The following is a 24,920-nucleotide window of genomic DNA, read 5'->3' on the forward strand; positions in this document are numbered from 1 at the left end:
CAGCGCCCCCCAGATCTGGCGCCCTAGGCGAACATCTAGTCCCTGTACACCATGCTAAATGTATGTCTGCATAAAGCTGAGCTATGATCGGTCATAATAACACAGAATCTGGTGATTAAATAGTTTACAGTGAGATGTACTCCCATACGTTTGGCCCTACTCACGCAGCCCTACAAATTAATTGAGATTTCCACACAAATGTTCTTTAGCAAGTGTTGATTTAAAAAAGCAATTTGAAGGTTCAATATTTGTAAACCTTTTTGTGTGTATATATATTAATAATTTAAGATGTAAATGAATTCCAGTTTATTTGTAGTACTTTCTATTTTTATTGTGACATTTGGTGGCATCAATGTGTGCATTTGATACAGATAATGGAGCAGTTGCTTTAGGGCCACAGTGTATATCCCTTAAGCAGGGTTCGAGTTATAAACTGAGCTCTATGGGGTTCTTTAAAACTAACGTGCACGCACGCACGCACGCACGCGGAGAGTCTGCAGCGGTACCGCCAAACCCGTCTTGTAACACGGAGCCCGTTTCCTACACCACCAGGGCCGGTTCTAACCAATTTGCTGCCCCAGGCGAGATTTTATCTGGCGCCCCCCCCTGCCAGAAAATCGTTCAGTAGAAAAGATAAAAGTATCCAAGGAATACACAATAGAATATATAAAAAATAAATGAAAAATCTCTACAAAACACCAATACTGATACGATCTTGGAACCACAAGGATATAAGGACTCAAATGCACGACCCGGGAGCCAGAGGTAAAGTATAATTATTATACTTTATTAACAAAAAAGAAAACAACACTCTTAATAGAGGCGAGAAAAAAAGGCTAAACATAAATCGCTCACAACGTGAGGACAGAAACTTAAGACAGATTTTCAGGAGTGTTAGAGTATGGTACAAAAAAAAAGGCAGCGATCTGGCATGAGGACAGGACAAGACGAGCTGACAACAAACAAAGGGGAACAGGGGAATATATACAGGAGATAACAAGGCACAGGTGAAAACAATCAGGGGCGGGGCTGAAACTGATGAGCAGGAGAACACCAGGAAAGACAACACAAGAATAACAACACAGGTATGGATGGATGTTGTTATCCAGCATGTGCACTAGGGCCCTTTCTCATTCCTCTAACTCCCCTCCTCGACTCCTATCCTCGAGACTTAGTCCCGCCCACAGGAGATGCGAGCAGAGGAGCCGAGGAGGGGAACCAGCAGGCGGTTAGAGAAATGAGAACTCCTCTCCTCTGAGTGGTCATTTTAAAGAGACGTCCATTAATGATGACAGGAGACACAGTAGCCCTCTGTCTGATGGACAGATGTGTTCATGACCACTTATATATTAACTTTGATTCATTCACAGTGCGGTATAATGACACAATAACAGGCTACAAATGTGGACACACACACACACATATATATATGTATATATTTATATAAATATATACAATTTCAGAATCAAACAGAGCACTCTCATAATAACATAACACTATCAGAGACTGGATATACCCCCCCCCCCCCCTCTCTGGTCGCTACAATGAGGAAAATAAATGACGGGCCAAAAGTTTCATTTACAAGTATTAAAAGTAAGCAGAGGACACCAAACCAACTGACACCTGTCTGTCCGCTGCATCTACGCACACACTGTACCACACACACACCTACACCACACACACACACACACACACACACGCACATACAGTTCCTAAAACAGGCTACAGCCGTGGTGTATTTCATTATGTGAAGCACTAAATGGTTTTAGAAAAATATCGACTCTTTGTAGAGGCCTGTTATACTGAGTGATATATATTATACACACTGCTCTGCTTTCTGCACGGACCTCACAGCTGTTCTCTCTGAAAGCAGTTAATAAATTAATATCCAGGGGATGCATGCAGAGCTGTCATTGGTTGAGATAAGTCCGGCCGTGCGTCACGACTCTTTGAAACATCTCTGTTTCCGGAAATGCATCCACGAAGGAGCCGTGGAGGACCCATCAGTATATCCTCGGTTATAGCTCCTCCAGAGAGCCTCCTCGACGCTCGATCCTCGAGCATTCTGCCCCTTTCACACCAGCGCCTTTTCAGCTCCGGCTCGGAGCTAGAGCCTGAAAAGCGCCGGGTTTTCCAGTTCACACTGGAGCTGCGCCGGCTCTTAGCTCCGGAATCCGCTTCATTTCCAGCTCCAAAAAATTGTCGGTCCAGAGGCAAGAGCTTTGGAGCTAAGAGGTGACGTCGCTTACGTCTCTCTTACGTCGAGGCGTGCAGGAAACTAAACCCACCTCCCATGGGTCGACTGTTATGCCTGCCTACAAGCAGTAGTGCCTATAAACACACTTTATAAAGTCAGGCAACACTAACCAGGCTTCGTGTGAGTCTGTTTATTTGTGCCTTACTTTGACCATCCGTTCACTGTTATCGATCATTGTGGAGAGAGGCAGACGTGTTGTTTTGTATTATTGCAGCTATCGGATGCAAGTAGTTAGTTTAGCTTCGGTTGCTATGCCAACATCACCCGTTTTATACCAGAGAAACTTTCATAACAGCGTTGTGATACCAAACAGCGTCAATTCAGACGGACACACATTCACTTAGGCTAAGGGAACTGGGGATATGCATCAGCTGCTTGTGTGAGTCGGACAGTGAATACTTTAGAGCGGCCGCTGCAGTGTGAGCTAACCGGGAGCTAACGGGAGAATAAACTCCTGTGGAAGAGCAGCTCTGCAGCGGTCGGTAAATGCTGCAGAAACACATTAATAAACAATGAACCACGGCACTCTGGAGAAAAGTATAAGGTTGGAGAAGTTGTTATTCAATTTATTCTGGCGTCGTGTGATTAAAAGCAACACGATCATCGACCCGACCAGTTGTTGTTGTTGTTGTTGTGAGCTGCCGTAATGGCTGCCGTTGGGGGGCAAATCAGCGATGTAAACGGTGACGTCATGACGCAGCAAGGGCAGCTCTGGGGCGCCAGTGGGCGGTGTGCACAGAGCGGGAGCTGAAAAGGGAAACCGGAGCTGAACCAGAAAAGCTCCCGCTCGGAGCTAGAAACTGAAAAGCGCTGGTGTGAAAGCCGCAGAAGTGCATTTAGAGAAATGAGATGTCCTTCAACATGGCGCGCTGAAATTCATTTCCGGGTCACTACCGGAGGACCGAGGAGTCGAGGAGGGGGATTTGATGAAATGAGAAAGAAATGAGAGTGTTGTGGTGCTGTTGCTTTGGTCTGGATCTGTGAGCTAACCACGCCCCGTTCATATAAGAATATAAGAAATTGAAATGTAATGTGGCATTATGAAATACAAGTCCCCTGAAATAAATAAATGTGTATTTAAATGTACATTTATATATATTTATCGTTTTATTTATTTCATAGGCATATTTATATATGTATTTATTTAATTTTGGCTTAAACAGCATTCCATATTTACTTTCCCAAAAGTCAGCTAAAAGCACAAACCATCAGTAAATCCATGAAAATCATGCAACAAAAGAGAAAAAGGAGACAAAGTTTAGCAATTTTTCTTTTATTACAATTTTTGTCTCTTATTTTCAATCGGGTGAAGAAAAATACCTTTCTTTTTTTTGTTTGTTCAGTATAATAAAATATGTTAACTTTATTCATTTTATGAAGAAAAACAACGACAACGAGAAAAATAAAAACAGAAAAATAACAAACTTTTTTTTTTACCGCTCTCCCTCTTTGTAAACCCGGAGAGCTGCTGCATTGTGTGGGAAGCAAATACAACGGAGACAGTGAGGAAGAGGAGCAGGGGGGAGGCAAAAGAGGAGGAGGAGGTTAAAGATAAGGCCAGAGACGTACAAAACGGATCGCAGGAGGAGTTTGGTGGCGGGGATGAAGCAGGAAGTCGGGTCAGAGTTAAGCGGTCATGCCGTATTTGGAAAGAGCGATACACTACAGAAAGGACCGTCTGACAGCAAGGTAAAGCAATCAAAATATTCTTAATATAGCGTACGCCTTCACCTCGCTGTCAGACGGCCTATCTGACAGGAAATGAAGATATATCACTCTCTCCAAACCCACCAGACTCCATTAGAACAACTGAAATATTACCTCACAGACTCAGGAGTTGCTGGTCCAGTCAGTTAGTCTGTGCTATTGTGTGATTTCGGGGACTCTCAACTAACCTTTTAAAACTCAGAAGTCACACAACAACACAAACTAGCCGATTGATCCATGCAGCAGGGGACCAGGAACTCCCATACACTGGTCAGGTAAAATGACCTATCAATGGAGTCTGGTGCCTTTTGTCTAGATACAAAAATGATGGCAGGAGGACAGGAGGTTGGTGCTGGAGGAGGAGGAGGACGTGGTGGTGATGAAGCAGGAAGTCAGAGTTCAGAGGTCGCTCTCTCCGTACAGAGCCGTGGAGAAGGACATGTAGTCGAGGGCCCCGGGGACCCCGTCCGGCCCGGAGTACGGGGCCATGCGGGCGATGCAGTAATCCGCCTGGTCCGGAGGAAGCTCGCGGCGCAGCTCGTCCGGTAAAATGTAGTTCTGTGGAGGAGGAGGGAAAATAAAGGACATTTTTATCATAGAAAAGCAGCTTTTAGCCACCATTACAGTCTATATTCAGAAGAACCAGATGGTGAGGAAGTGGGGATATTTTAATATGCAAGCCTATTTGTTTGAAAAATGTCACTGGTCGCCGGCTTGAGCTTCAATAATCAGGATCCATGTATTTAAGAATGGAAGTAGTCATCACACACAGAGCATCAGCTAGTTCCTGAGCAGTGTCCTTCACATGCTGATATCCAAGAGAGGGAGTCACACAGTCACAAGATGGAGGAATAGAAAGCAGGATTCAATAGGCGCGTTCACACCGCAGTACTTTTCCCACTTTAGTTCAGAAATGTCGCGTTCACACCAAAAAGAGCCGGAACTAAAATTAGTTCATGAGAACCTTTTCACCCCCTTTTCCGTCCCTGCTAGAGAGCAGGGACTTTCGTGGGAGAAAAAGGTTCCTATGTCTGATTGGCTGGGCGGATTGCAAACCACGCCCCGTAAAACTCCCAAAAAGTTTTGTGAAGCCGCCATTTTATTATCCTACCATTAGCATTATTAGCATTAGCATTAGCCCAGCGCAGAAACGCAGAGAGACTAACTTATGGCAACACAAAATAAAACATGGGAGCGGTGGAGATGAGGAGGTGTCGGCGTTCTGGCGATTTACTCGGAAGGCTTCAGGAGAAGCTTCTGGGAGTCCCAGCAGCTTCTACTGAAGCCTTCCCCAACTGCGGGGACTTCCGGCCGGGGACTTTGGGCGGCAGTATACGCGGTGAAGTGGGTTGCGGCCTGCCAGTAAACCCAAAGCAGAAGAAGAAGAAGTGACGTCAGCGGCTTCATTTGCCTAATCCTCCCCCAGGGACTTTTTCTGGTGTGAACACGATCTGTTCTGATGAACCTTTGTGGGAAAAGTACTGCGGTGTGAATGCGCCTCATGTTTACTTCAGATTAGCTCCACGTCAGAAATGAGCATGCTTGATGTCTCTCTCCATAGAGGCTGAGTCATCATGTTCATCACATAGCTATCATCTGCCTCAAGCAGTCCTGATGCTCTTCCAGGTCATCACACATCCTGTCATGTTCACAGCTACAGTTGGGATACCTTTGTTACCATGGGGACTCTGATATTGGAAGAGGACATTCAGTATTTTCCCAACACTATTTATTTTTGTTTTTCATCTTCTTAACAATAAAACTCTAAAAGTGAAAACTTAAGAAGAGATAAGTGCATACATAGTAGTTGTACCAAGAATGAATGCTTCTACGCGGTGCTTACCTTGTCCCCGGCCAGGACCTTGAAGGAGGCGACGACCTGGTCGGCGGTGTCCGTGTCCGCCGTCTCGCGGGACATGAAGTCGATGAACCCCTGGAACGTGACGATGCCCATCCTGTTGGGATCCACGATGCTCATGATGCGGGAGAACTCGTTCTCACCCTGAAGGCAACACGGAGGGACGGTGAGGCTCAGGTGCAACACACACACACACACACACACACACACACACACACACACACACACACACACACACACACACACACACACACACACACACACACACACACACACACACACACACACACACACACACACACACACACACACACACACACACACACACACACACACACACACACACACACACACACACACACACACACACACACACACACACACACACACACACACACACACACACACACACACACACACACACACACACACACACACACACACACACACACACACACACACACACACACACACACACACACACACACTGCATGCAGAGATATAACTCGTAAATACATAGAATTAATTAATTAATTTCTGGTTGGCTTGAATTTGTACCAAATAAAAGTGTGTTTCCAGATTATTTAACGAGTGTTTATATGATATTATCCCCATAATCCTCCAGATATTATCCCGTTAACATTAAAACTCAAACTGGCACGGAAACAATACTGGAATAAATGTACCTACTTTACATGCAGAAAGGTGAAATAGTAAATACAACCTCATACAACCTCACTTTAAAACATGCACACTATTCCTTTATGAGTGGAATATCTCTATGAATCGAAATGAAGATTTACATTTATTTATACAATCTATAAAATAAAGCTCACAGCTCTTCCTGTGGCCTGGCTAAACACACAGACAAACGGTCATACTTGAAAGGGCTCATGGCTTTACCAGGTTGTAACCAATGGAGATAAGGCAGGTTTTGAAGTCTTCAGCATCCATGAATCCTGATCTCTTCTACAAGGTCGGACAAAGGGAGGAAACCAGGAGGAGGAAGAGGAGGAGGAGGAGGAGGAGGAGAGTGGAAGGAAATCACCAGAGTAGAATTAAGGAGGAAATCGATAGTGGGAAAAAGGAGGTTTAAGTAAGGTAAAAGATAGATAGAGGAGGAAGGATGGAGAGAGGCAGGGGAAGTCAGTAAAAGTGGAAGTTAAAAAAGTTTAAGAGGAAGTAGGAAACCAGGAGGAGGAAGGATGAAGACGGGCCAGAAAAAAGGAGGGAATGTGGGAAAAAGGAAATCACCGGCAGAGGAGAATTAAGGAGGAAATCGGTAGGACAATGTTGGGAAAAAGGAAGTGTTCGAGGCAAGGAAAGGTGGAATGAAGGAAGTGTTCGAGGCAAGGAAAGGTGGAATAAAGGAAGTGTAAGAGGCAGGGAAAGGTGGAATAAAGGAAGTGTAAGAGGCAAGGAAAGGTGGGATAAAGGAAGTGTAAGAGGCAAGGAAAGGTGGGATGAAGGAAGTGTTCGAGGCAGGGAAAGGTGGAATGAAGGAAGTGTTAGAGGCAGGGAAAGGTGGAATGAAGGAAGTGTTAGAGGCAGGGAAAGGTGGAATGAAGGAAGTGTTAGAGGCAGTGAAAGGTGGGATAAAGGAAGTGTTAGAGGCAGGGAAAGGTGGGATGAAGGAAGTGTTAGAGGCAGGGAAAGGTGGGATAAAGGAAGTGTTAGAGGCAGGGAAAGGTGGGATAAAGGAAGTGTTAGAGGCAGGGAAAGGTGGGATGAAGGAAGTGTTGGAGGCAGGGAAAGGTGGGATAAAGGAAGTGTTAGAGGCAGGGAAAGGTGGGATGAAGGAAGTGTTGGAGGCAGGGAAAGGTGGGATAAAGGAAGTGTTCGAGGTGGAATGAAGAGAGTGGGGAAGAGGTACAAAAGAAAACACATTAACCCTTCGTTGAGTACCTGTGCATCGTTGGCGATATCGAAGCCCAGGCTGATCAGGCAGGCCTTGAACTCCTCCGCACCCAAAGTGCCCGAGTGATCCTGGGGGGTGAGGCGGCGCCGTGGGGGCCATGCAGCGACACATACAGGGGGGAGGAAGGTGAGGGGGGGGAGGAGGATGTGTGTGGGGGGGGGGGGGGGGGGGAGTGCATCATGCACAGGGGGTCAAATGAGGGGGGGAGGGGGGGGGTCGTGCGGGAGATAGAAAGAGAACACAGTGCATTTTCATTAGGATCCTGCAGGGGGCAGCAGAGGTTAATGTGCAGCCAGGCAGTAACTCTGTGTGGGGGGGGGGGGGGGGGCGTCTTCTCATCATCACAACAAGCACAAATATACCTTTTATATGTAAACAGCAAAATAACTCATTACCCAGAGTTCAGAATCACATTCCTTTACCCATATCCTCACACATTGTATGAACGTACCATAGACCGGTAGCTACACAAACACGATTAGCAATTATTCAAATGATTGATTCAACTGCTGATCTTTTTTGTATTCATGTTTTAGTTTGAGCACATTTTTACTTTTAATTCTTATTTTTAAATTGTGTTTTATTTATTTCATTTTAAAATGGCGCAATTAAATAAATATATTATTTTCTCAATTATTTTTTTCTTTTTCTTTATTTTATGAAATCTTATCTTTCATCGGAAATGTTCCTTTAAATTCTTATATTTATATAAATGTATTTATTCATTCTGTTTTGTTTGATTTTTAACTGGATATTTATAAAAACCCAATTATATTGAGTTTAATATCAAAGAAAACTAAGATTCTTTTACAGTGAATTTCCACTTCATGTTCCTTCATGAATGAGATCAAATACAATTGGATTTTATGATTAGGCAATTAAGCTTTTATCAATCAACCAACTAATACTATCGGCTCTACTTAAGATAATCTGCTGATTATATAAAATCCTATTATATATAATAGTTAGCAGATTCTTCAATCAGCAAATGTTTGACTTAAGACAATTTGCTCCCGTCTCAACAATAACAAACTATTCCAAAGCCTCTGCAGCTCCACATATCCTCCTATAAGAGGGCAGGCTTATTGAACGTGGAACAGACTCCAGACCCACATTTGGCTCTCTGTCTCTGACCCTCTTCTTCAGCTATTGATTAACAAACGGACGGAAAAATGTGTGAGGTAATGTTGGAGTCAAAGCTGGTCCATAATTGGAGCCGACGGACGGAGCCTCGGTGTAAACAGGAGCATCTGAAGCAGCCTTCAAAGGAGATGCATCTCAGAGCCAGCTGACATGGAAACTACAGACTCAAACGCATTGACCTTTTTGTTACAGATGGGGTCCAAAACTAGCAAGCTACAAGAATGTCTGGGAGAAAATGCATCTGATATGCTCCACAATTACGGCCAGGATCCTTGAATTTTCAGAATATTGGGTTGCAGATTAACATTTTCCAAAGGGGGGTTCGTTTAGCATGAAACACGTGAGATAACTAAAGGATACGTACAAAGAAAGTAGAAAGAAAGTGAAAACTATTTCTGCTAAACAGTTAGCAAGGATTGAGAGCTAAACATTTCAGATGTGTGTATCTCACACTGCACTGTCACTTTAATTCATGTACCTTTGTTATTCATGTTTTATTATCTTCTTTAAATGCCATTTCATAATATGTTTCTTAATGCTCTTAAAGTCTTTTATTTTTGTAAAGCACTTTGAATTGCCTTGTGTTGAAAGGTGCTATATAAATAAACTTGCCTTGCCTAAAGTGGAAATAAAGTACTTGTTTGGCCTTCACTGGTCATTCTGAAGTGAATGTTGAGTGCACCAGGTAATGGCTGAGAATAAGGACGTTTTAATACCGTTAAGTCTCGCTTTAGGGATGCCATTCTGTCTGCCTCCATTAGCACCCTTTCACAGTAAAAGCCCCAGACATGTACACTGCATCACTGACTGCAAGAGAGCCTTTTGCTAAGAGGCAACGAAACAGAATATCCTACAACTCGTCAAAATAGTTAAGTCATTCTACAACTCGTCAAAATAGTTAAGTCATGCTATAACTCGTCAAAATAGTTAATAAGTCATTCTACAACTCGTCAAAATAGTTAAGTCATGCTATAACTCGTCAAAATAGTTAATAAGTCAACTAAATATCTTGCAGAGATCTCCAGGTAGTCATTTTGATTGTTTATTTAATAAAACATTTAACTTTTTGAAACTAAAAGTCAAACCCGGCCTCAAAAGTATTTATCATACGGCCAAATTTAAAAAGATATGTATGTTATTGAGTTATGATGATCCATGCATCAAAGTGTTCATTCCTTTAATATTGGAGCTGATAAAGGAGGAGAGGTTTTACTTGATCGACTGCTGGGTAGCTCGTTAGGCTGGCCCAAGGATCCTGAGTGATAAATGATGTGTTGGTTATAATATCTGTTTTTCACAGTGAAAGATTTCAGCTGCCGCCACTTGATGACTCATGACTCGACAGCAGCGGTTCCCAACCTGTGGGCCGCGGACTGCAAGCCGGCCGTCAAATAATTTGCAAAACATTATGATTTGTGTGGAAACATTTCATTATTAAGATTTTATTTAATTTGAACCTCCTTTCCTTTCTCTTTCTCGATCCTCCTTAGCAACGGTCATTACAGTGCTTGACAGCGGTCTGTTCTTCTGGATTAACAACGTGTCACATGTTCTGAATTGACCAATCAGAATCGAGTATTCAACTGAACCGTGTAATACAAATGTTACTGATGGCCAGCTCCTTTTCTAATTAAAATAAAAAGTACTCTGAGAACTTTATTTAGCCTCCGTATTGTTTATGGTTGAATGTGGACCGCGAGCATTTTTTAGATTCTTAAGTGGGCCCTGAGATGCTCGAGAGTATGCATCTCTAAAGCAGACGTTTGACACTTTGGGAAAAACATAATTCACTTTCTTGCTGCAATAACCTTTCGCAGCACCGCGATGTTTACCCCAGCTGCAGCCTGGGGTGAAGGAAGGAGGATGTTTACCCCACCTGCAGCCTGGGGTGAAGGAAGGAGGATGTTACCCCACCTGCAGCCTGGGGTGAAGGAAGGAAAGCACAAGTATTTCAAAAGCCCTTCTGAGAGCACTAACCCTGTCGAAGTGGTTGAAGGAGGCTCGGTACTCGTTCAGCTGCTCCTGGCTGATGCCTTTAGCGTCTCTCGTTAAGACCTGGTTCTCGATCTCGTTGATGGTGCGGGCGATGGTGGTGAGCAGCTGCTCCCAGCCCACACGGATGTGCTGCACAGAGGGAGAGGAAGTGTGAGGAATACCAACCAACTATATGCAATATGAGCTGTATTACATGACATCGCTTTCATCCAAAGCGACTTACATACTCAGCACTGTGGGCAATCCCCACTGGAGCACTTTGGGGTGAAGCGTCTCAGGGACACAACGACATGCTGACTGCAGTGGGGTTTGAACCTGTGCTACCCTGATCCCAACGCACAACCCACTGCGCCACACGGTTATAATTATTATATTATAACTTTATTTTTACTTTAATGCGTCTGCATGCTTCTACGTAACATTAAGCTGTCTTTGGCTCTTTTTCTGCTGTAACAACGTACATGTCCCCTCTGAGGGACTACTAACGGTATTCTGATTCTGAATTAAGATGAAACTGAAAGTATTGAGACACTTAAAATGACTTTGGAGGACACGACAAATTGAGAGTTGGAACCAGACCGTGATGTTGCATTACACATAATGTAGAAAGCTTCCATGTCACTGTTTGCTTGTTTTTATTATTTGTATTTTTAAGTTCTACTTTTTTCAATGGGTCTTTAATTCAATAGATACTGAACTATATGTGGTTTTGTACATTTATAAAAATGACTTTGGAGGACAAAGATGGAGTGAAGAACATATTGATCTGGGGGGGCATGTTCACAGCGGGTTCACCTCCTGATTGACCGAATACAGGGGGTGTTTCTCCATGTCGAGGACGCTTGCTTGGTAGCACATGTCTTCCGAGTCACTTGCTTCAGAAGCGAGGCAGGAATCCTTCCTAGCCTCGGATAACAAAGAATGGTGGAACAGGTGTGCGTCACGAGGCCCCGCCTTAAATGGATCGCGATTTCCGCCAACAATTTGGGGAAATTGGTCCGTGCGCAAAGCATTGTGGGGATTTTAAGACCGCGGAGTCTACACATGTGCAGCCTTGACATTTCGAAAGTACGCCGGCCTCGGGAGGATTCCAAGTATGCTGGACGGTGGGACTCGATGACGTAGTGGAAACAGTGGCTCTGGAGCAGCCTTCCTCGACATTGAGAAACACCCAGAGTCTGGACCTGTCGCTGGAGAGATCGTGGGCTCGGCTGCTCTCAAAAATAAATGCATGTGTTTTAATATATTGTTGTATGTATCATGTGTCTGTTATGTGTACTTCTATATCCATAGTGGGGGCATGTTCGTGTGTGTGGCAAGTATGTACATGAGTCATGACTGAAATGAGAAACGGACCATCATTTTTCATCAACTGGTTTTTGTTCATATCTTTTTTTAATGGTTTTAAAATTATACATTATTTTGTTTATTTTCAGAGCTCGAATTGTTTGTTTTCTTTATTAATTTAATTCCTATTTCAACTTTGTGTAGGTTGAAATAGTTGATGCTAGACGTCGGGGTGGGTGAGGGGTTGTCAATGTTTAATAAAATGCCGGCTATGCTCATTTCATATTGTTCCTTCTATTTTGTATTATCTTCTACCCCTCAAGCAACCGGTTACATGTTGATTATACTTTGTGCTATCAATCCAAATCTGCAAACCCACTACAGATATTGAATACATGTCTAGTCAAATGTAGTAGAGTGAAAGTTAAAGTATCATAAGATGAAATACTCAAGTAGAGAACAAATTAGTAGAGTATTAAAGTACCCACTAAGTTCAGTCATTGATCAAATGTACCAGACAGACTAGTTAACCTTTTTACATTTTAAAAAGTGACCCTGTTCCTTTTTGGATTTCTATTCCCGCAAACGACGAGGGATTCAGAATGATGAGGGATTGTTTCTTCTAAATGCATAACAAAACAGCCTCTCGCTGACTAGCAGAATACAGGAGATAAAACATATCATTTGTATTTAATTATTGGCCTGTAAAAATCCTTCTTGGCAGGCGGTGGGGGGGGGGGGGGGGGGGGTTACGGTTCCCCGGCACTCGGCTGACGAACCAAAAAAAGAAAACCATCAAAATCAATGTGACGGAAAACTGCAGTGTCAGCAGAACCTCAGGATTTAACTCCAGAAGAGTCTCCTGAGGTTCTTAGGATCGTCCGGCCTCCATTAAATCTGTTCTTTGTGGAAGACGATGAACATTTTGCACAAACATAACCATTCAAGGAGCATTTGAACATTGGCTGAGTGAAATCCTCTGAGAAGGCCCGTGGTGCATTCAGGTGCTCCTTATTATTATATTCTCCCAATTGCGGTGTGTTCATGTTATTACCGTACTTTTCGGACTATAAGCCGCGACTTTTCCCCCCATTGTTGTTGTACAGCTAACGGCCACTAGGGGACCTCCTAAATCTATGGATTTTACAGGTAAAATTAACCACCTTTAACGCTATGGGCTCTATGACCGGTCCGCGCCCGCCACCTTTAAGCGGCGGGCTCCAGCAGGAAAAGCTGGAGGCCGGAAAAGAGTGAGACAGGTAGCGCGCCAAAGTAAAAGTGGAACCGAGAGACAGAACGAGAGCAAGACAGACGGACAGTTTAGCTGCTGCGGCTCATATGACGGTGCGCTGTATAGTCCGGAAAGTACGGTACTCATGAGAAACACCCAGAGTCTGGAGAATTAAGTGAATTTTTTCTTTTAATGTTTATTTTAAATGCCATTTTCTTAATGTCTTTCATTTTTTGTAAAGCACTTTGAATGGCCTTGTGTTGAAAAGTGCTATATAAATAAACTTGCCTTGCCTTGCTCTATAAGACGAAGTATTTCAGTGGTTGTTGTTTCATTTCAAAACAATGTGTATAAACATCAAGAGTTACAGTAAGAAACTGCTCTGTTGTAATAAGTCCTCCGCTCAGAGATGTCCCGCCCCTTAGCGTACATGGGGGGGTGGGAGAGAAACTCCTTCTGCAGACCATTTACATGCACTAAAACCTATAGCACACACGACAGGAGAGGGGACACCACAAGAAGCCTCTTTAATAAAATGTGTGCGTCTCTTCCGTACCTCCATGGTGTAGTTGGTGTGCTTGTTGTCGAAGATGAGCGCCTCCTGGATCAGCTGGTGGTCTCCCTCCAGCTGGTCGATCTTTGGCTTGTAGTTGACAATGTTCTTCTCGTACTGACGGAGGTGAGTCAGCTGATCCTCCAGCGTGCCGTTCATCTCCATGGCGATGCGCCCGATCTCCTGCACAGACCGTAGACTGGTAAGTTTAAAGGTCCCCCATTATACTGTTCTTCATCAACACGTCACAGGTCTCAGATATATACAGAGCCTGTCTCTGATTGGCTGAAACACCAAGCAGATCATTGCAGCATTACCCATAATCCCCTCTGTTTCAGCCCCGTTTCCAAAGTTACTTTGGAATGAAAATAAGGAGCCCCTCCCCACGCCCCTCTGAGAGATATTAGATTACAAAGAACTCAATGGTGCTCTAGAGGAGATTCAGGTGATAGGGGGGGGGGGTTACCTTGGTTGCTGATTGGCTAAGACACAACACAAGACAAAACATCGTTATGACATCATAAAGTGGCCAAAATCTCTGTGTGTGTGTGTGTGTGTGTGTGTGTGTGTGTGTGTGTGTGTGTGTGTGTGTGTGTGTGTGTGTGTGTGTGTGTGTGTGTGTGTGTGTGTGTGTGTGTGTGTGTGTGTGTGTGTGTGTGTGTGTGTGTGTGTGTGTGTGTGTGTGTGTGTGCGCGTTGCACTGACCTCCATCTTGGTCTGGATCCAGGGTCCGATCACGTTGGCCTGGTTGGCGAACTGTCTGCGCAGACGCTCGTTGTTCTGCTGCCGGGCGTGCTCCTCGATCAGAGCCTGGTCCCTCTGAGGAACCAGCTGCCGCACCTGAGGGGAGACACACACATCCACCATGTACACTTAAATATATGTCGATCCTGCCTTTGGAGCAGCTGCCAAGCGTGCTGCGAAGAACTCTGGATGACTTTGTGAGAGACTGGTCCCCAACACGAAGCAAGAATGGTCAAGTGTTCGAACTGTGGGCGTATTTATTACATGATAAGTGCTCACACACGAGTACGAGGCTGCTACTGTTGTTGTTGTTATTGTTTTGTCGGTTATATCATGTGTTGTTGTGTTGTCCCCAATGTTTTTTGTATTGTCTCACTTGAAAAGAAAAGAAAAAGAATATTGCTGCTGGTGACGTGTCCTCACCTTGTCCCACTTGGCGTTGACCTCCTGAGGGTTGATGGTGGTGTACGGGTTAGTGCCGGCCATGTTGACGTGGTACGTCTGCACGATCTTGGCGATCTCGTTGTGGATGCCGAGGATCGCCTGCCGCTCTTTGTCCGCCTCGGGCAGCGTGGCCTTGAACTGCTCGTGGGCCGTGCTCAATCCCTGAGGCACAAACAAGAACATTTAAAACGAAATACAGGTTTTATTGTACCTCAAACAAAGAAATATATCTCCGTCTTCCTACATTAGAAACACAACTGCTTTTTTAACATTTATGAGGAGGCAGGAAGAGTCTGCTTTCTGCTCTTCTACGTCCAATTGATAGTGAGATAACTACTTTATTTAATTATAAAACCACAGCCGTTAATATGCAGCAGAAATACTGAACACAGATAATAATTAACTTTTTCTTTACATTTTAAAGGTCTTTTTTTACTTTTTGATAAGAGACCACAAAGGGAAAAGACATTAGCTTCTCCATTTTAATATATTCTCTGATTTTGTTTCACGTTCTTTGTGTGCTTGGTTTACACATTTGTAACAAACGTTAATTAAAGTTAAATATAAAACGTTTTAGATGCCACTCTTAAGGAAATTCAAGACTCATTTTACACACACTGTATCCACCGACCAGACCTGCATGCAAGAGGCTTTTCTTTTTTTATTTATACACAGAGTTCATACACTTTTTCACCAAAGATTTTCAATGACTTCTCCAGGACCTTTACCTAATTTTCCATGACCAAAAACATGACTCTTTCTCAGCGGTACCACTGGAAATGTTTTATTTTAACATGGAACAGGAAAATAAGGTCTGCATATGAAACATGTTATGCCTATCTACAACAAATCAAATAGCTTACTAGCTTCTACGCTAAAGCCACTAAAATCTCTCTCCAGCAAAACACCTTGACAGTTAAATGCCATTTTACGTTTCATTACGATACAGTATTTATTATCATTATAGTATTACTATTTCGCCGATTAGATAAAATATAAATTATATTTGATGCAACTTTAGTTACATTTCCATGAGTTTTCCATAACTTTTCCAGGGCCTGGAATTAGCATTTTGAATTTCCATGACTTTTCCAGGTTTGTAATGACCGTAGGAAGAACCCTGGTTTACTGATGTTGCCAATTATTGAGAGATTGTACAACGCATCGTCAGTAAAACAAATACCGTTGAAGACTTTTAAAGGATCAGCGGGAACTATGATTCGTTTTAAATATATAGTGTAAAAGTTCAGGACTTTCACTTGGTGTGTACTTGTAAGACCAAGTGACATCCCTACATGACAACCAAATAAAAATTAGAAGGTATTTATTAGCTTTCCAGTGTAAGATGTTTGTCAGCAACTGGTTAGCTTAGCTTAGCATGGAGAAACAGCTAGCCTAGCTCTGTCCAACAGTTTAAAGTGAATACAAGTATTACTCAAACCTAATACATGTTCATTTGACTGTATGTAATCCTAAACCTGGTCACATGATGAAGCCTCCTCACCTGGATCTCCTCGATGGTGTGCACGATGAAGGTGTCCTGCAGGTCCTCCATGGCGCCCTCCATCCAGTTGTTGAAGGGCGCCGCTCGTTTGGCGAACTCCAGGTACAGCTGGTCGATGGTTTCCAGAAGCTTCTCAGTTCTCTGCGGAGCAAAACAAACTACCGTAATTTTCGGACTATAACCCGCGCCTTTTTCCCCATTTTTCGACCCTGCGGCTTCTATAACGGTGCGGCTAATCTATGGATTTTTACAGCTAACGGCCACTAGGGGACCTCCTAAATCTATGGATTTTACAGCTAACGGCCACTAGGGGACCTCCTAAATCTATGGATTTTACAGCTAACGGCCACTAGGGGACCTCCTAAATCTATGGATTTTACAGCTAACGGCCACTAGGGGACCTCCTAAATCTATGGATTTTACAGGTTACTGTCCACCACCTTTAACTCTATGGGCTCTATGGCCGGTCCGCGCCCCCCACCTTTAAGCGGCGGGCTCCAGCAGGAAAAGCTGGAGGCCGGAAAAGAGTGAGACAGGTAGCGCGCCAAAGTAAAAGTGGAACCGAGAGACAGAACGAGAGCGAGACAGACAGACAATACGAGAGCGAGACAGTTTGTGCAAAGGAAGTTTTCATGCACAAACCCTTCGCTCAGTGGGAGGCGTGGATGACTCGCGGCGATAAATCATTCACCAAAACTGGTCGCATGCGAAAAGCAACTTTCGCTCAAGTTTGCGAGTGGATCCTGACGGCGTGGAGGAGTGTCAAAACATCCACGATCACCAACGGGTTCCGAAAGGCTGGACTGCTTACATACGGTAATTAAACATTAAAACACCTGCGGCTTATAGTCCAGTGCAGCTTATATATGTACACATCCTTCAATTTAGCTGCTGCGGTTTATATTCAGGTGCGCCTTATAGTCCGAAAATTACGGTAGATTACACACACGCTTCTTTCTTAAAAAGGAGCTTCAAAGTCTTGTTGGGTTCAACTCAAAAAGCTTCTATTGAGTCATGATCCTACGGAGAGCTGAGGGTATCAACATGGATTTAAGGGTTCATATACTGGATTTTCACAGATTAAAAACCTCAAATCTTAAAAGGATGTTTAAGGCCAGTGGGAATCCTGAAAATCAAATCTGTTCACGGCCTATCGCTGTGAGGAAGACTTTCATCTCTAAACGTGTCTTTCTTCCTGCACCAAGGAGGGAAAACAGATGCTGCTGATTTCACTTTAACAACGTGTTATTTGAATGTTTGTCTACATATGAAAATGCTGTTGATGTATTGTGATTTTAAAAAGGTGTCTTATCATCTGGCCGGGGACAACAGCTGGAAATTCACAATGTTGGCTGAAGCTGCCCCATTTACTGTTTTTTGTGACAGTTGATCAATGGGGACTGTTTTGCTGAACGATGTAAGTCTCCCCGCTGTGGGACGAATAAATGATTTCTGACACTGACAAAGTGATTTTAAGGATTTAGAGACTTCCTGGTGGATTTAGTATTCTCCTCCTCCTCACCTGCAGAGCATCGCTGCGCTTATGGGTCAGAGCTCCCAGAGCGTCCCATTGGTCGCAGATATTCTGACAGCGAGCGTTCACACTGGGGGAGTCGTAGTAGTCCAGCTCACTGCAAACACACCATTCATGATTACAGCATCATCATTACCTAAAAATCTAAAATAAAATAAATAAAATAAATAAAATAAATAAAATAAATAAAATAAATAAAATAAATAAAATAAATAAAATAAAATAAAATAAAAAATTAGAAAAATTAAATAAAATTAAATAAAAAAATTAAATAAAATTATAAAATTTAAATTTTTTAAATTTAAATTTAATCAAATTAAATAAAATACAAAATATACATATAAAAACATTATATATTTTTTAATTTTGATTATATATATGGATAAATAATAAAATTGTTATATTTAAATAGTTGGCAATTCATATTTTTTGATAGACAAATTGTTGCAGACTTCGAAGAATGGACTCAACATGCCTCTCTCATCCTATCCTACTGTATTTCATATGTTATTGATCAGTGGAAGGAAACATTTCATCCTCTTCCCTCCCTTCGTGATGTCTCACTTTAACTCCTGTGCGATGGCGGCGATCTGCTCCACTCGGTCCTGATGGGCGGCGAGGTCGCTCTCAAACGCCTCGTGTTTCTTCAGCAGAGCTTTGATCTCCGACAGAGAGGCCGTCTCGAAGTCGTGCTTCTGCAGCATGGCCTCCTTGCCTGCAGGGGGCGACACAACACACATCTCAGATACGTCTACACTCACATTTCCCTGTTTCGAGAGCTTTTTGAGGCCATAGATTCAAAGATTTTTGGTTATTTTGCTTCCATAACATGTCTTCTTTCAGACTAGTGAAACAAATCCACATCCAGGAGTTTATTTGACTAACTTTGTGTGTTTGTGTCTGTGGATTTCTCCAAAATTCACAAAAAGTAAGCACTACATGACGCCTCATTTGCAAATTGAATCATAACACTTCAGAAAACTTGGAATATATGTGACATTACGATTTTTTCCCCCGAAAGATTGCAAAATATTTTTTTTAATAAAACTGGAAATCAACTTAACTCAGATTTTAGACATTTTCTCAGAAATATTCGACTTGACTTCACTTGCATTTTTTTCCCTTAAAGATATAATGACTTTTTCCTCCAAATATTACAGCATTTTTCAAATTTGATTAATTTTCTTTAAAAGAATATTTATAACTTTAATTGTCTAAATATTACAACTTTTTGTCGGATTATTACGACTTTTTTCCTCTAATATTTTAGACTTTGCTCCAATTCCTCAGCAGAAATCTCACACACACCAAGCTGTCCACTCTCATTCCTCTCCATATTCTGAAGCTGTGTACACACCAGTCACACACTCATTCATACACACTTTATCACTGAAAACATGCAGAAAATGACTTTTTAAATCTCTATAAATCAACAAAATAAATATAATAATAATCTCTCTTTAAATCCCTCCCTACCTTCGGTCCAGGCTTCGTGGATCGTTGCTTTCTGACGGAACTTCTCGGCCAGATGGTCGAGTCTCTCCAGTCGGCGGATCTCGTTGAGGAGCCACTCCTCGTACCCTTTCTCCGCTCCCTCCAGACCCCCCCACGCATTGTTGATGTCCTGAACGAGGAGAAAGAAACCAATACCTGAGAATTTATCCTTACCAAAAACAGAGAGGGAGAAACTGGCATTGTCAGGACTGATATAGTGCATCACTAAAGTTAAACGTGCAACATTAACATGTATTTGGATTTATTTGGAGTTGTGTTAAACGTGTGCAAGTCCAATAATAATTCTTCTTCCTGAAAAATGCTTGTAAGGAAAAGCGTACAATTAATTTTTGTAAACGGCCAGTTTCTAAGACAAAAAGACAGCTAGCCTAAGACTACTGATTTTATTTATGCAACAGGCAGCATTTTAATTCTTTTCAAACAGAATTTAGGCAGTTTTAGCAGGAATACATATCATTTCTAGTTGTTGTTGTAGTAGTGTGTGTGTGTGTGTGTGTGTGTGTGTGTGTGTGTGTGTGTGTGTGTGTGGTGTGTGTGTGTGTGTGTGTGTGTGTGTGTGTGTGTGTGTGTGTGTGTGTGTGTGTGTGTGTGTGTGTGTGTGTGTGTGTGTGTGTGTGTGTGTGTGTGTGTGTGTGTGTGTGTGTGTGTGTGTGTGTGATAATGCAATCCGTTCACTTTTTGAATATCTGAACTCAACATCCTTAACTAAGTATCTTCTTGTCGTAAACAAAATTGAAAAAAAAATTGTATTCAAATTACCCTAGAAAGTATATATAATTTCTGTCGTTGGTTATCATAGTTTTGGAGTTGCACTGCACACATTATACACAAAACACATTCTTAAATTAAAGTTTGGTGCAGAAAAATAATTATATAATATCACTTACTAAATAACGAAGTTTTAGAGTGTCACTGCACACACTCCTGACATTACAAGGACATTTTATTCTGACTTTAACTTCTTAATAAATACATATTTTGATTCTGCTTTATTTAATTACATTTTTAAACAGAGCAGTTCAAAACCAAATGTCCTCTGGGACAAATAAAGTGTTCTGATTATAGGTAGGTAGGTAGGTAGGTAGGTAGGTAGGTAGGTAGGTAGGTAGGTAGGTAGGTAGGTGGTAGGTAGGTAGGGTAGGTAGGTAGGTAGGTAGGTAGGTAGGTAGGTAGGGGTAGGTAGGTAGGTAGGTAGGTAGGTGGTAGGTAGGTGGAGAGATAGATGGATAGATTGATTGATAGTTAGATAGGTAGATAGATGGAGAGATAGATAGATGGAGAGATGGATAGATGGATAGTTGGAGAGATAGATAGATGGAGAGATGGATAGATAGATAGGTAGATGGATAGGTAGGTAGATACTTTATTGATCCCAATTTGGGAAATGTTTGCGTTGCAGCAGCATAAAAAACACAAGGCAATGTGCATAAGAGAAATTAAGACACAAGAAATAAACAGTCCAAAATATTTCTGAAAGATAAATAAAATAGCATTAAAAATGATTGCATCTCGAACGTTTCTGCAGGACTTTATAATGTGTGTGTGTGAAACGTACCGACACCATCTTCCCCTCGGAGGGCATGAAGGCAGGCCGGTTGCTGAGCCTCAGCTTGGTCTGCAGCGTGTTGAAGTTGATCTCCAGCTGGCATTTCTCCTGCACTTTGGGCGGCTTGTGAAGGCGGCGGTAATCCCTGAAGTCCTCCAGCTTCTGCTGCATGGCCGCCATGGTGTTCTCCGGCAGGCGGTTCTCCAGCCAGGGGATGGTGTGCCGGATCCACTCCAACAGCTGTGAGAGTGAGTATGTGTGTGTGTGTGTGTGTGTGTGTGTGGGGAGCACCATGTAGATGAGAGGGAAATAGATGAGGTGTAATGGATGTAGTTCATGTGTGAAATGAGAGGAGAGAACACAGGTGAGTTTTGTTGTTCATTTCCTGTCACCGTAATTACGTTTTCTGTCCGATTAAAAGCACCATACATGTGTTTTTGCAAGTTTTAGCAACATGTTCATTTTAAAGCTGCTGACAATTTTCCGTAGCTATAACTTTTTTAAGTCATCAAAGGAAAAGCTATCTTCAAACTAGTAAAGCCTGGAAGGAATACTGGATTCCTTTAGGCTTTTGAGCAGTTTTTAAAAATCTAATTACGATATGTCAGCTGATTGCTCATGCACCAATAAGAGGAGCAAACATTTTAATACATTTTCTTAAAATGCGGTTATGAAATTATTAACTTTGAACAGATTTCTTTGCAATTATCTGCAGTATTTTCTTGTTATTTAGCAGCCGTTATTATGCATCAATACATAAAAGGAACAGTATCTGCAATAATATCATTTCATATTTAGTCATTTATCAGTAAAGCTCAAACTATATTTTCTATTAATTTCTACGGTACGAAAATGAAGAGAATCATTTTAAATCTCGTTTCTTCTAAAGATATTTCATAAATAGTGAGTCTTCCTTATTGGTGCATTCAAGTGCAGGCACTAATGCTGGAGTTTCAGATGTCTCAACCTTCCACAGGCCCTTAAATGCACCACAACAAGTCCAAAAGTAACTTCAACGAATAAGAAATAATTTGCAAAGAAAATGTATAAACTGAAACCCAAAACTTCCAGCATGTTAAGCAAAAAGCTAAATAAAATGCTTTGGGAAAGTATTTGCAGAAAATGGTTTGCGGTTCGTTGTAAATGAGCTAAAAAATGCAAAAACTATATAAATATTATAAGATATGTTTCCACTCTTACGCCTCAAACCACAGGACAAGTAAAGGAATAACAAGTGTGTGTGTGTGTGTGTGTGTGTGTGTGTGTGTGTGTGTGTGTGTGTGTGTGTGTGTCCTAGCGTTACTATCCTTGTGGGGACCTAAATCTCTATGTGTGTGTGTGTGTGTGTGTGTGTGTGTGTGTGTGTGTGTGTGTGTGTGTGTGTGTGTGTGTGGTGTGTGTGTGTGTGGTGTGTGTGTGTGTGTGTGTGTGTGTGTGTGTGTTGGGGAGGGCAGGGGGGGTGCTCACATCAGAGGCCAGCTTCTCATAGTCCTCCATCAGCTGCTCGTTCTCCTGGTTCACCGCCAGAACTTTACAGATCCTGTTCGCCGCTGTCTCCGCCTGAAGAGGAGGAAGAAGAGGAGGAGGAAGAAGAGGAGGAGGAGGAGGAGGAAGAGTAAAGGGAGTTAAAGAGGAAGAATTTCAAGGAAGCTCTGTTCGAGGCTTGTTTTTTCAAAATAAAAGCATAATAGACTACCTATGTATTACTGAAGATTATGGAGAGGCTTGATTTAAAAATCAAAAACCCAGAAAGTAACTGTATAGTTGCAGGAAGATCAGGTTTGGCCTGTTTTTCAAAATAAAACCCCAATATAAGCTCCAAAAGAGGCATGTCTTTCAAAATAAAAGCCTAAGAGAGTGGGAGCTCCGGGCAAGGCTTGTTCTTTAAATAAAAGCCCTATAAAGTAACTATATACATTCTAAGGAAGCTCTCTTAGAGGCTTGTTTTCAAAATAAAATCCGAAGAAAATAGTGCTGTACCTAAAGGAAGCTCAGGAAGAGCAATGTTTTTCAAAAGAAAACCCCATAGACTAGAGGAAGCTTACGATTCGACTTGTTTTTCAAATAAAAGCCCCAGAAAGTAACTGTGTTGTTAGACTTGTTTTCAAAATAAAAGCCCCAGAGAGTAACTGTGTCATTAGAGGAAGCTAAGAATTAGACTTGTTTTCAAAATAAAAGCCCCAGAGAGTAACTGTGTCATTAGAGGAAGCTAAGGATTAGACTTGTTTTCAAAATAAAAGCCCCAGAGAGTAACTGTCATTAGAGGAAGCTAAGAATTAGACTTGTTTTCAAAATAAAAGCCCCAGAGAGTAACTGTGTCATTAGAGGAAGCTAAGGATTAGACTTGTTTTCAAAATAAAAGCCCCAGAGAGTAACAGTGTCATTAGAGGAAGCTAAGGATTAGACTTGTTTTCAAAATAAAAGCCCCAGAGAGTAACTGTGTCATTAGAGGAAGCTAAGGATTAGACTTGTTTTCAAAATAAAAGCCTCATATAGTACCTGTATACTTAAAGGAAGTTCTGCTTAAGGCTTGCTTTTTAAAATAAAAGCCCCAGAAAGCTACAATCCCCATCCTGACACAACACTTGCTCAACATTGGCCTCCCAGTTTCCATCACTGGACTGGGTGATGCATGAGTTTCCATGGCAACACGTAGTCCATTACCCCGTTGGGTGTGAGATGGTGGTCAGCAGAGATCATGGAAATCAGCAGCACAGAGGAAATAAAAGAGAGATTGAAGCAGCATGCACAGAGCCTGGAAGACCAGCAGCAGCTCGGAGATCATTCACAACCTGCCGATTCTCATCCACGTGTCTTTGACGAGATAAAATAGAGACCGTTATTACTAAATCCACTCTGTATTTATGACCGATGGCATCTGGAAACAAATATATACTCATTGAGAGGGATTCAATTTAAAATGGACCAAATCTGGCAACCCTTAATCGACCTTTTTAATAACAACGCACTCACCCTGCCTACAAACGAGCATCGATTAAACTTGTTTGTCCACCAATATATATGTTCTCACTCTGATTCTATAATTATCTGTCGCTCAAACTTGTATCCAGGCAACACATTCACAACACCTAAACTCCTGCAGGTACATCTCCTACAAATAAGCCACAACTGTTTAAATGCTATTCACATTTTTAGGTTTTATTGCCGAGGTTTTATTGCCGAGTGTGTGTCGGTCTCCTTTTACAGAGTGCAGAGCTTCATACACACAGCTGCTGCTGAGAGGCCTTATAAGGAGACGAGGATGTGCAGTCATACTTCTGTGAGCAGACGTTTAAATGTTTGGCATTTATATTTAAATATATAAAGTAAGATTGAGCTTTTTTTCTCGTTTTTTATTTCCTCTTTTTAGTTAATTTTATTTATATAGTTTTTCTTGTATTTCATCAGTTCGATTTTTTATTTTAGTGCAATTTATTTTGTTTAGATCAGACCGGAGGTGGTAGAAGTACTCAGATCTGGTACTTGAGTAAAAGTAAAAGTGCTCAGAACTTGTACTTTAGTAAAAGTAGAAGTACTCAGATCTTATACTTCAGTAAAAGTAGAAGTACTCAGAACTTGTACTTGAGTTAAAGTAGAAGTACTCAGACCTTATACTTCAGTAAAAGTAGAAGTACTCAGATCTGGTACTTGAGTTAAAGTAGAAGTACTCAGAACTTGTACTTG

The 24,920-nt window shown here is 42.1% G+C and overlaps 1 protein-coding gene across 2 annotated transcripts; it reads right to left on the reverse strand.

The window, feature by feature from the left end:
- Positions 1-3,514: 3,514 nt before the first annotated feature.
- On the reverse strand, positions 3,515-22,792 carry actn1 (actinin, alpha 1). Of its 2 annotated transcripts, none has more exons than XM_034111911.2 (13): positions 22,704-22,792; positions 21,246-21,476; positions 19,652-19,799; positions 18,740-18,890; positions 18,164-18,272; positions 16,642-16,782; positions 15,117-15,299; positions 14,655-14,789; positions 13,953-14,132; positions 10,861-11,007; positions 6,726-6,791; positions 5,808-5,966; positions 3,515-4,522 (listed from the first exon to the last, which is right to left on the reverse strand). In XM_034111911.2, the coding sequence occupies exons 1-13, from the start codon at positions 22,731-22,733 to the stop codon at positions 4,364-4,366; spliced, it is 1,839 nt and encodes a 612-aa protein (XP_033967802.2). In that variant the 5' UTR covers positions 22,734-22,792; the 3' UTR covers positions 3,515-4,363. The 2 variants fall into 2 exon arrangements, with proteins under 2 accessions (XP_033967802.2, XP_071057748.1); XM_071201647.1 differs by lacking the exon at positions 6,726-6,791 and adding an exon at positions 7,728-7,808.
- Positions 22,793-24,920: the final 2,128 nt, after the last annotated feature.

Source organism: Pseudochaenichthys georgianus, chromosome 22, assembly GCF_902827115.2.
Source record: "Pseudochaenichthys georgianus chromosome 22, fPseGeo1.2, whole genome shotgun sequence".
NCBI classification, from domain to species: domain Eukaryota; kingdom Metazoa; phylum Chordata; class Actinopteri; order Perciformes; family Channichthyidae; genus Pseudochaenichthys; species Pseudochaenichthys georgianus.

Bases quoted from the DNA above. Each gene is read 5' to 3' on its own strand.
- actn1 (XM_071201647.1), bottom strand. From the start codon at position 22,733: ATGGAGGACTATGAGAAGCTGGCCTCTGAT. The intron at 21,477-22,703 runs GTGAGCACCCCC...TCACTCTCACAG, and splicing joins ATGAGAAGCTGGCCTCTGAT to CTGTTGGAGTGGATCCGGCA. The intron at 7,809-10,860 runs GTTAGTGCTCTC...CTCACCCCCCAG, and splicing joins CCTTCAACCACTTCGACAGG to GATCACTCGGGCACTTTGGG.